At 34.4% G+C, this 13,196-nt stretch overlaps 1 protein-coding gene across 14 annotated transcripts in view; it reads left to right on the plus strand.

Moving 5' to 3' along the window:
* SLC4A10 (solute carrier family 4 member 10) overlaps window positions 1–13,196 on the plus strand; it is a 264,790-nt gene that overhangs the window by 146,259 nt on the left and 105,335 nt on the right. For all 14 annotated transcript variants that reach the window (XM_081052804.1, XM_081052800.1, XM_081052797.1 and 11 more), the window contains exon 6: window positions 9,677–9,865. In XM_081052804.1, the coding sequence (XP_080908930.1) occupies window positions 9,677–9,865 (189 nt within the window). The remainder of the gene's footprint in view (window positions 1–9,676; window positions 9,866–13,196) is intronic.

Raw genomic sequence — 13,196 nt, forward strand, 5'->3', positions numbered from 1 at the left:
TTTCATTTCTTCAGGTAAATACCCAGAAGTGGAATTGCTGGATCATGTGGTAATTCTATTTTTAATTTTTTTGAGGAACTTCCATACTGTTTTCCACGGTGGCTGCACCATTTTATATTCTTACTGTGTATGAGGTTTCCTTTTTATATACATCTTTGCCAACGCTTGTTATTTTTTGTCTTTTTGATAATAGCCATTCTGACAGGTATGAAGCGATAACCTCATTGTTGTTTTTATGATTAATGATGCAGAACACCTTTTCATGTGTCCGTTAACCATCTGTATGTGTTTTTTGGAAAAATGTCTATTCAAGTCCTCTGCCCATTTTTCAGTTGGGTTGTTTGTTTGTTTTATATTAAGATATGTAAGTTCTTTATATATTTTGGATATTAACCCATTATCAGATATACTATTGCAAATATTTTCTCCCATTCTGTATGTTGCCTTTTCATCTTCTTGATGGTTCCCTTTGTTGTGCAAATGCTTTTTTAGTTTGAAGTAATCAAACTTGTTTATGTTTGCTTTTGCCACCCTTGCCTGAGGAGACTGGGTCAAAAAATATTGTTAAGATTGATGTCAAAGAGTTTATTGCCTAAGTTTTCTTCTAGGAGTTTTATGATTTCTGGTCTCATATTCAAGTCTTTAATCCATTTTGAATATATTTTTGTATGTGTAAGATAGAGGTCCAGTTTCATTCTTTTGCATGTAGTTGTCCCGTTTTTCCAACACCACATATTACAGAGGCTGTTTTTCCCCAATGTATATTATAGAAGCTCTGCAATTTTACTCCCCCTATTTTATGTTTCTGACATCATGTTTTGCATCTTTTTATTTTGTGTATCCCCTAAGTACGTTTTATAGTTATAGTTGATTTTACTGTTTTTGTCTTTTAAACTTCATACTAGCTTTTTAAGTGGCTGATCCACTGCCTTTACTTCTCTATCATATATTTTCCTTTACCAGTGAGATTTTTTCCCCCTACATTTTCTTATTTCTAGTTATGTTTTTTTTTTTCTTTTTAGCTTAAAGATGACCCTTAACATTTCTTTTAAGGCTAGTTTAGTGGTGTTGAATGCCGTCAGCTTTTGCTTATCTGGGAAACTCTTTCTCTTGCCTTCAAATCTGAATGATAACCTTGCCAGGTAGAGTATTCTTGTTTGTAAGTTTTTTCTTTCAGCATTTGAAATATAGCCTGCTACTTCCCTCTGGCCTGCAAAGTTTCTGCTGGAAAATCATCTCGTTGTCTTACGGAGTTTCCCTTGTATGTGACTAGTTGTTTTGCTGCCTTGAAGATTCTCTTTATCTTTATCTTTAGCCATTTTAATTATAATATGTCTTGGTCGGGTTCTCTTTGGATTCATCTTGTTTGGTACTTTCTGTGATACCTGAATCTGGATATATATTTACTTCCTGAGGGTAGGGAAGATTTCAGGCATTATTTTTTCAAATAAGTTTTCCAGTCTTTTTTCTCCTTTTTCTCCTTCTGGGACCCTTCCAGTGTGAATATTAGTACACTTGATGTGGTCCCAGAGGTTCCTTAATTTAACCTTTATTAAAAAAAATGTTTTTTCTCTTTGCTGTTTTGATTGGGTGATTTCTACATTTCTGTATCCCAGACTGCTGATCAGTTCTTTTACATCATGTAGTTTGCTATTGATTCCCTCTAGTGTAGTTTTCATTTCATTCATTGTATTTTTTAGCTTTGATTGCTTCTTCCTTATGCTTTCTAACTCTTTGATGAAGTTCTCACTGTGTTCCTCCAGTTCTTTTACTGAGTTTCCTGAACATTTTTATGACCTTTACTTTAAACTCTTTATAAGGTAAATTACTTATCTCGGTTTCAGTACAATTTCTTTTGGGAAGGGGTGTTCCATCTTTTTCCTTCATTTGGAATATACTCCTTTTTCTCCTCCTTTTGTTTGACTTTCAATGTTTCTATGCATGAGGCAAAACAACTACCTCTTCCTGTGCTGAAGGAGTGGCCTTGTGTAGGAATGACTTCCATGCAGACTGCATATGCCAGGCCACTTTGGCCACAGGCTGCGGGGTCCCAATGCCAGATCCACTTGGCAGGACAGCTGGAGCTAGGGCTTGTGGGGGCCGGGGGTCCTGGGGTGTGCCACAGCAGGCCTACCGTGGCAGGATGGCTGGATCAGGCATGGGTTGTATGGGTCCTGGGGCACACTGCACTGGGGTTGCCTGCATAGGATGATGGAGTTGGAGTGCACATGGGTTGAGGTGTCGAGGGCATGTTGCCCAGGGGTCATCCTAGCAAGACAGATGGAGCTGGAGTAGGTATGAGCCTTGGGTGTTCTGGGGTGTGTAGCATTGAGGATGCCTTGGCAGAACATCTTCAGCTGGTGTAGGACAGCTCCCTGCCTGGGGCGTACTGGGGCAGCCTTTACAGGCTGGCTCACGCATATGGACTACATCCACCCACCCTATCAGGTGGAGGGGGAATGTCAAAAATGGCATTCACTGGTGCCTCTGATCCTAGAGAGACTTCTAGCTGTTCCTTGCCCACTTGACAGACACTAAGGTTAATAAGTGGGTTTCCTTTACTTAGTCTAGGTTTCCTTTTTTATTATTATTATTATTTTATTTTATTTTTTATTTTTTATTAGTTTCAGGTGCACAAGACAAAGTAATACTTAGACGTTCATCATTTATATCCCTCACACTCTGGACCCCCCTCCCCCATCCCCCCTTCCACTATCCCTCCGACATCGCACCGAGCCATCACATGATATATATAAAATTATAGTTGGCATTCATTATTGTTCAGCTTCAGGTGTAACAGTACATTGATCAAGCATCTACATCTTCCCTGAGGTGGTCTCCCAAATGGGACACGTGTCCATCAGATACCCTACAAAATCTTTACAACATTATTGATTACGTTCCCCAAATTATTTTTCAAAAACCCTGAGGCCATTTTGTGGTTACCGACTTTTCTAATCCCCTCACCTTTCCCCTTATCCCCACCCCCCCACCCATCTAATAACCCTCAGTTTTTCCTCTTTGTCCTCAGAACTGTTTCTGATTAGTTCATTCACTTATTCTTTTCTTTAGATTCCACATATAAGTGAGATCATATGGTACTTGTCTTTCTCTGTCTGACTTATTTCGCTTAACATAATGTTCTCTAGATCCATCCATGTTGTTGCAAATGGTAAGATTTCTTTTTTTATGGCTGCGTAATACTCCATTGTATAAATGTACCACAGTTTCTTAATCCAGTCATCTACCGATGGGCATTTCGGTTGTTTCCATGTCTTGGCTATTGTGTATAGTGCTGCAATAAACATAGGAGTGCATAAAGTTTTTTGAATTGGAGTTTTGGATTTCTCTGGATAGATGCCTAGGAATGGAATTACTGGATCATAGGGTAGTTCCATTTTCAGATTTCTGAGATACATCCATACTGTTTTCCATAGTGGCTGCACCAATCTGCAATCCCACCAACAGTGCACAAGCATTCCCCTTTCTCCACATCCGTGCCAGCACTTGTTTGTTGATTTATTGATGATAACCATTTTGACTGGGGTGAGGTTGTATCTCATTGTGGTTTTTATTTGCATTTCTCTGATGGTTAGTGAGGTTGAGCATTTCTTCTTATGTCTGTTTGCCATCTGTATGTCCTTTTTAGAAAAATATCTCTTCACGTCTTCTGCCCATTTTTTAATTGGGTTGTTTGTTTTTTTGGAGTTGAGTTGAGTGAGTTTTTATAGATTTGTGATATTAATCCTTTATCAGATATATCATTGGCGAATATCTTTTCCCATTCAGTAGGATCCATTTTTGTTTTATTGATGGTTTCCTTTGCTGTGAAAAACTTTTTAGTTTGATGTAATCCCACGTGTTTATTTTTTCTCTTACTTCCCTCGCACGAAGGGATATATCAGTAAAAATCTTACTCCGGGTAGTGTCTGTGAAGTTTCTTCCTATATTTTCTTCTAGGAATTGTATGGTTTCAGATCTTACATTTAAGTCTTTAAGCCATTTTGAATAGGTTTCCTTTTAACTGCTGTTTGTTTGCTGTGCCCCAGGGCAGGTGAGTCTTTACAGGCCCTTCTGTGCCATTTCTCCCTATTGCAGGTCGGCTCCTGTAGTTACTCTTCTCAGTGTGTTCCCCTCTATCATTTGCTGTGCAGAAGCTGTTTAATCGGCCCTCAGTTCTTCTTTAGGAGGAATAGTTCTGTGTAGGTGTATGTTAGATGTGTCCATGGGAAGAGGTGAGTTCAGGGTCTTGCTGTCATCTCGGACCCACCTCCTGTAAAATTCCCCAATAAACATTTTAGTGTTTTAATTAGGAATCAAATGCCTGGGCTTTTCTTAGTATTTTGAAATAGTAAATTCTTTGCAGTTCAGGAAGCTCTGTTTGGTAATTTTACACTATCTTTTTGGTACTCAAAACAAACTTGGGGCTTGGTATCCATATTGTTGTTGGTATCCTTCATAAATAAAGAAACTGAAATTCTGAAGGTTAAAAGCCTTGCTCCAAATGAGTTTATTTCTGCTGCTTATGTCAGTGATGGCATTACCTTTGAAAGTGGATTAATCCAAATGAATGTTGGGCTGACTACATATAATGAAGCTGTCAAATTCTTCAAGCTGGCAAAATTAGCCTCAGAAAATACCCTTCATGGTTTAACCAGGCTTTACATTTCTTAAAGCATATAATTTCTACTTCTTTTTTGAAGAATTTATTTGTGCCAAAAAATCTTGTCCCATTAATTTGACTAAAACTCTGTTGTTTATCACCTTAGCTCAGTTTTATTGTCTAAATTTATGCTTCTTTCCCCTAACCCTTCCCCATCCCCCAAACTCAATTCTGTAGAATGTATGAAGGTTGTAAGCTGTGTTAAATCTAGCTTTTAAAAGCAAATTATAGTTTCTAAGTCTATCTTTACAAATGAAGTCTCAATATCCCAAATAACTTTTTAGTATTCTTTCTGCTCTTCTAATTAGTCTGTATCTTTCTGCTTTTAAAATAGCTCAACTTGAATGTCCCATTTTCAGTGTAGATCAGTCTGCAAAATGTCATTCATAAGATGTGAATAGTTTAGAGGTAACACCACATAGAAAAATATGATTACAAATACTTGTGTTGATCACTATGACCTTAAATTCCTTTTCAATTATTAATAAAAAGAGATTCCCTCTCTTTGAATAATTTTGATTTGATTCATTTAATCCAAAGATATTTATTTCTACCCTCAATAAAGTTTCATGTAAACATTTTTCCTATAGGTCATAATTATTTTCTTATTGTTTACTTACTGCTATTTTTCCTTTGTGACAAGCTGTATTACTAAGTGTGTTATAAATAAATATGTTACATTTTTAAGACTTCTAACTTTTTAGAGTATTTTCACATCCATTTATTGTACTTTATTATCAAAGCAACTTTATGAGGTAGGGAGGAGCTATTTCCCCCATTTTGTAAACTGATAAACAGAAAGTGATACATCACAGGTGCTACTTGAGAAGATGGGAATAATTTTTTGATTAATCTATAATTATAAATTTTGTTTTCTTTTATAGCATGATAATTTGTGACCATAGTGATTAACAGTAAGACCTGGAATTTTTTCTTTACCTCTTACTTATCATATTTTTCTACATGATAGGCGGTTACTAACTTATTAGTCCCTAGTTTCAATTTTCCAAAAGCTAGGTATAATAGTTTGTCTTTAAAGTCTCTAAATCCTAGTACTTTGCACATGCACAGGCTCTGCAGCATTAATGTTTTCTAGATATTTTCTAGCAGAGAAATATGACCCAGATATTGTTTTAAAATGATGAAGGATTTTTATATCAATGTTCTGATATGTTTTTAATAGACTCTTAGATAATTCTTTAAAGAGATTTTATAGACTTAGCAGGAGAAAAATCCCATTTGTATCTGGCAGGTCTGTCAAGCATTTCTGGTATAATTAAAGTAGGATTTTCTTTTGGATAAAGTTAATTTAAAAAAGTCTATTTCCCAATGTTTCAGGGAACTCAGAATAAATTTCAACTTCTTCCTTCAAACTATTACTTAACCTTTTCATATCCAAAATTCTCCAGATATATTTTCTTACGAGGATTTATTATGATATGGAGATTAATTAAATTAAAACGCTTCTTAATTATATTCACATAAATCATAGGCCGTTTTTTTGGTCTATGTTAATCTCATTGAAATTCAGCACTCTAAAGATGAATAATTCCGGATTCTTTCTGCAGTGTGTATCCTTTAAACGAATTCTGTCAATGAGAGTGAGAAATTAAAACTAAACCAAAGTTAGTACCATGGGCAGGTTATCAATCATTGCTCTCAACAGTAAAATAACTTTTATTGTCTCAAATCTTTTCATTGAAGTAAAAATCCATAGGTTGCTCCAGTGAACATAATTTGTAATTTTGGGAGTATCGGAATAGTTATATGTTTTCTAACATGCCTGTAGTATTAGTGTCCTTGGTCTGGAAAGTAAGTATTCTCATCGTAGTTTACATTTTCAGTATACACACTCCTGTTAGGGCTGTTAACCAAACTAGAATTTAGAGCCATCCTGCTTTCCACTCCTCACATCACCTTCTAAAGTTAAAACACTGGGTTTTTAAAACAAAGACTTTATAAGATAATCTTTAAAGCGATCCGAGATTTACATAGAATCTGTAAAATCCCATAATCTTAGAGGTTTTTATTCAGTCATCAAGATGGATTAATCATAAGAAAGTAATTGACTGATTAGGATGCAAACTAATTTTTCATTTTCTGAAGCCTTTGTGTACCAATGCTACTAGTTTCTCCAAAGCCAGCTCAGTGGGAGAAGACTGTGATCTATTTATCCTTTACCTTCTAGCTTCTCTTATCATCCGGATCCTGGCATTGTGCTTTGGCAGGCTAGACTGTATTATTTAGGCATCATAGCCTGCTGAGATTGTGGGACTTGACTCTGGGCCCAAAGCCATTATGGTCCATTATCCTTTCCGACTCTTCAGGGTTAATACTAACATATGAGTGTATTATAGTGGTGAAGAGAACAATGTGATTAGTGAATCAGACTCCCTTTGCTACTTCAATCTCACCTCCATATGACATATTCTTACGCAAGATGATTAACTTTTCCAGTTCATTAAGGTATTATTTGATGCAGTTATACCTCTACTGTGTATTTCTGTGTGACTAATGAACAGAGAAGTGTTTTTTTTCTATTTGCTCTCTCTTATGTAACTTTCAAATAAAGACCTTATCTCTGAAAAGCTGTGAAGCTGGTGACTTGCGGTTTTTGTAGTGCTCAAGCCTGGAAATTCCTACTGTGCTTTAGTAGGAATTAAAAATTATGACCATGAACGTGGTTTATTATATGATTCATTTCGATTCTGATTAGAATATTGAACTGGGGATACAGATCATGGCTTACAGATGAAACTGTCTTACGATGGTATTCCTTTGATGTTTTAATAACCTACTTTGCAACTCCCATTATGAAATATATAATGCATATTTTATATGTAATTTTCTATCTTAGCAAGGTTTCAGTGAAAAGTCACATATGTTGACAATTTGTCATTTCCTTTATTTCAAATTAATCCATGAGTGTTATAACTGCTGATCTCCAAAGAACTTAGATATAGATCAAATATTCTATATTATCATATATTTTCAGAATTGGAAGGGACTTTGGAAGTGAGTATAGTGAACATTACATTACAGCTGACTCCCAAACTTGCCTTCTACCTCTTTCCATTGTAAACAGCCAAGTGATATCAAAGGTTAGCAAATTATACTTTATGTGCAAATATAGCCCACTGCCTGCTTTTGTCAGGCTTATGAGCTAAGAATGATTATTACATTTTACATGATTGAAAAATAATAAAAAGATTAATATTTTGTGACGTGAAATTCAAATTTCAGGGTCCAAAAGAAAGTTTTATTGAAAGACAACCATGCTTATTTGTGTACATGTTGTCAATGATTACTTTTGAGTTATAAAGGCAGAGTTGAATGGTTGTGACAGGGATTGTATAGCCTACAAAGCTGAAAATATTTATTATCTGGCCCATTACAGAAAATATTCATCTACCTCTGGTTTAGAGAACTGACTCTTGAATGAAGGGCAGTTCTTGATTAGTCCAAGCCAATCATGAGGGCTCATCATCTTTGCCAGTGACTGGCTCTGCATAGGCAAGGTTGTGTCAGTTGGATGTAGGAAAAGTTTTCCTGGGCAAGGTTAAAATGACTTTTCTTTTATGAGAAAGTCACAAAAAGGCAAAGATATGAACAAAAATATGTATTTCCTGTCGTTTCTGGCAGCCACCTTATGACAATAAGGAAAATCAGCCTGAGATTGAAGCTCACACCTAGAGGAAAGGAAAGCTGAAGAATCACAGAGAAAGGGAATTAAATCCAGCCTAGCTTTGACCTTTCTGTTATGTGAGCCAATGTAATTCTTTGTTTTAGATGGTTTTATTTGGGTTTTCTGTTATTGATAAACCCAGTTTTACCTCCACTTGATATACTCTTATGAAATACAGATGGATGTATTAAAATCATACTACAACCACAAAATTCAAACCCATAACCTACCTAATGTACCCATAACCTACCTAATGGAAATTGCAAAGGAAATCTTGTACTGGGAAATATTTACTGGAGTCCTCTTATTCCAATCAGTGTATTATGTGCCTTATGTCCTTAGTCCTGGTAATGACCCATGAGATAGATATTATCTCCAATTTACAATTAAGGACCCTCAGATTATCCAACTTTACAAGGCCACACAGCTAGAATGTGATACAGTGACCCAAGTCTGATTTCATAGTCCATTTCCCTTTTACATTGAAGGAAAACGCTGTTTATGAGGGCGAATTTTCAAATCTTTAGTGTATTCAGTGGGGCAATGGAAGGCAGTGCATTGTTATCTGCGTGCTTCACAGAAGGAGTTAGTGTCTCAAACAATCAAGTAGAGTTAATGTTTGATAATCTAAAAGTAGATTAATTATGCTGGTTTGTTGAGGTGATCTTTGTATTACTAAGAAACTTGAAATGTCTTTATTCATTTACTTGTTGTATAGGCATTTCTGATACTACATATAGTAAATATTAATCTGCTTAATTAATAGTCTTCTGAAATCTCACCTTTTATTCTTTGTCTTACGGTTATAGTAGACCTTTTTAATATAAACACATTTTTAATGTGTGCTTGAGAAGACTGACTTTATATCAATGTGAAACAGTTCTTTACTCTCCAAATACAACCAACTATTAATAGGTAGCTGCCTAAGCCTCCTTGCATCAGATTTTTACAGATGGACTTTTGTTCACTTAAAGAGGAAACCTGGGAATTAATCTCTACTAAAAAAGGGAGAAAAACCAAATTAAAATATAAATATGAAGTACCTGTCCTCAGTACAACTATGTCCATTTGGAAAATAATACTCTATAAGATCATTACATCTTTAAAATTGAATGGTTTGTTATAAAAAATTCTCAAGTCTTTCTTGGGCAACACTGCTGCAAAGATAAACTTCTGTTTGTAAGACCATACTTGGAGATTTGTAAAGGATTCATTCCTATTCTAAGATGAATAATATTACCTAGAGCATGGTGATTTGTGCTCAGTGGTTCACTGCTGGCACACCACACTTCAGCTGTTCTAATCTTCCTCCTGCCTTTCCTCTTCAGATATGGTCCTTGACCAACAAGTGAGCTCAGGTCAGCTCAATGAGGATGTACGCCACAGGGTCCATGAGGCATTGATGAAGCAGCATCACCATCAGAATCAGAAAAAACTCACCAATAGAATTCCTATTGTCCGTTCCTTTGCTGATATCGGCAAAAAGCAATCAGAACCAAATTCCATGGATAAAAATGGTAAATGTTTCTTTATTGTACCCTTAAGTTCATTATAGGTGTCTGAATATCAAAGTGTTTCTAGATCCTGTAAAATATCTTTTATTTGAAAATGATCTATTGAAATTAAGATTGTTGTAGTAAAATTGTTTTTTTTATTCATATAGTCTTATTATCAAGCATCAAATTGTAGAAATTTTATCAAGAGTTTAAGTTTCCTAAAAGGCTTATGAAAGAATGCAAATGAAATTTTTATCTAATAAAAAGTTCTAGACTCAAATGCAACAGACATAAGTGGAACATCAACTGCATCCCATGCAAGGTCCTACCCTTTGTCCCATAGCTTGAGAATGTAATGCAGTGCTTTGATTACGGCCTTTTAGATAAAATGAATACAATCACCATTTAGTATTGGCAGAAAAAGACAGTGGTTTCGTGTTGCTCATAGCCAACAATTCCATGAGACAGTAACAATGGAAAAGAACAGCTAGTGCCTTGCCTAAGCCTGATTTCCAAGTCACGGGCTCATTGCTATTCGCAGTGCTGCATTTTCAACATCCATAAAGCCACCACACTAACCACCTTCACACACCAACACTGATGACACCAATTATTGTTTCCTACTCCCTGTGGTTTGCGCCCCAGACTGTTTTACCCTCCCTGTGTATTTTGTTCCTCCTTGCATCCCTTTGACCCTTCATCGTTTATACTAAGGAAGTTGCTTAAGAATCTCTTGTTAGTATCTATTCTTTCCATTAGTCTTGTGAAGAAAAATGAAGTTATCATGAGGATAATATGAATTTGTTAACAAGTTTTCAGTTTTAAAAGATAAATATTAATGAAAAGTAATTTCAAATGCTTTACTAGAAAAACTCTGAATTCCACAAATGGGCTAAAGTATGTGTATTGTCAGTATGAATTATTTTATGTAATTTCACTCCTATTTTCAAAAGCTTCAGAGGTGCCTTAAATATAAATGCATGAAAATGACTTTTCTTCAGATTTCACTTTATATGGGAATTTTTACCAGTTTTCATACTATTGAAACAAATATACAAAAACAAGTAGAATAAATGCTTTAATAAATCAATGAAGATCATTAGATATACTATTGTCTTAGAACATAGAACCAGTTCTTAATGGCAAAGTGATTTTTGAAATACTCATTTGATTTTTTAAAGACGCTTAAATGACTTAATATAAGTCATTGTTATATGAAGAGTCTATAGTTGTGCCTATATTAAATTCAATGAAAACATTATGAGCACTTTATGGTCTATACTAATTTGTATTTGTAGATTCCACTGAATTTCTTTAGCATTTATAACTTGATTTGAATCCCCTCATATATTTGAAAAATATTCATATTATGAACCACGATTTGCTTTAAAATATAATAACATCAAAATGAGGCTCTTATTTTGTGTAACTTACTATAAATGTAGTATTTTTACTATGCTTGCAGTACTAGTATTTATTTAGTATGATGATATTAAGAAAATAGACTGAGATGTTGCTAATTTTGACTATGGACTTATGTCTACATGATTCCAAAGACCTTATTAAAATATTCCCATGAATTAACTCTCTATGAATGCAAGCAGATTTAAAAATAAACTTCTGCCTTCATTTCATTACTTTTGCTGGAAATCAGATAATAAAATATTATCTGATATCTATAACAAGGAGATGTTCAAAAATGCAAGGATCTTGGGCTGTGAACCAGCCATAATTTATATCTCAAATTCCACAGGGGATAATGTTTGCTACAAAATAATTTTCATGCATTTTATTCTTGAAGGTAAGAGGGTACTGAATTTACTGGATGAGCTCTATATTGTAATATCATGCAAACATGGACACACTATTTATTACTGCTTTAAACTTCTGTTAAACATAAAAAGACATAATAGAATTATAGCCTTGAATCACAAGTCTGCATATAGATACATACAGATATAAAGTTTTCTGAGATCCTGGTTTTTGTCTTGTCTAGGTAACTGCTTAGTTTTTCTGAAAACTGGAATATTAGTTCTGAAGTTATTCTGTTGCCATCTGTACAGTCAGCCTTTATCTGAACACATATAGATCCTTTTGAGCCATACAGTAGGGTAATAAAAACTTGGAAACATTTCTAATGAGATTTATATATCCAATTAAGTATTGTTGGAGACTGTGTTGTCAGAAGTAGTTTTCTAAGCCTAGGCTTATAACATCTCCTTGTTTACTCTGTTTTGCTTCCTCACACACTTTGCATGATTATGTGTGTTGAGAATACTGAAAATACATATAGACGTCACCAATTTAGAAATAAATCTATCCAGAAGTAAAAGAAGTGTGAAAGACCTTTATTACTAAGGTTCTCAATCTACTTATGAACTCTAAAAACTGACAAACTCTAGATAAACAAACATTAAAAATCATAGGCATAAACATAGATTTGATATTCTGTTTCAAAATATGCTGTAGAGATTTAATATTTTTGTGCAGTAGTACAGAGAGATGGAAAAGAATTTCAAGATATACAAAAGGGAATAATAATATTCTAAATACTAAAAAAAAATTCTTCAGTAGAGTAGTTCCTATAAAAAGATTGACTTTTCTTTTAAGATTATAAAATAGGCATTAGAGTTAGGATTTTCTAAAAACTTGAAAACAGAAAACATTTTTCTTCCCAAGCATAGGATAGAAATAAGCCCCCTCTTGCTTAAAGTACTTTTACTTTAGAGGCAAATCAATGGAAATTCCCTCAAAAACCAACTGATGCTTATGTAAAGAAGTTTAAAAGAATTATCTAGAATAAGATTTCTACTTCCTTAATTGACTCATTCCTTTAGCATGCAACCTTCCCCAGGGTTAAACATTCTGAATTTGAAATGTGGATCTTCCCCATTTTATAGATTACACTTACAAGACAGTGATTTCCTTGCTCCTCTCTTCTCAAGTCCAAATTATTTTGTTCATAACTTTTTTAGTGATTTGTAGTAATTTATCAATCTCACTTCCAAATATTACACTAGTTTTACTTTTCTGTATATATTTTTTTCTTGGTGTTCTGCACATTCTCTTAAGGGCTAAGAGACAGAATGCTATGGATTCACCATGCATTTTTAATGCCACCATGCTGTGTTTAACTTTCACTTTTCATTAAGCATCAAAACTGTGAGAATTAAATGTCTGATTCTGATGTTTCAATAAAAAGTGACAGTTACATTTGGCAAAACAACAGCGAAAAATAATAGAAAAATAATATCTTCTTTAACATTAGAACACCAAAAAGGATATGAGTGGAAAGTACTCAAATGACATATATCAAGAATTTTCAAATAATTCCTTGAAACTAGACTTTCTA

This window comes from Rhinolophus hipposideros (assembly GCF_964194185.1).
Source record: "Rhinolophus hipposideros genome assembly, chromosome: 6".
In the NCBI taxonomy this organism is placed as follows: Eukaryota; Metazoa; Chordata; class Mammalia; order Chiroptera; family Rhinolophidae; genus Rhinolophus; species Rhinolophus hipposideros.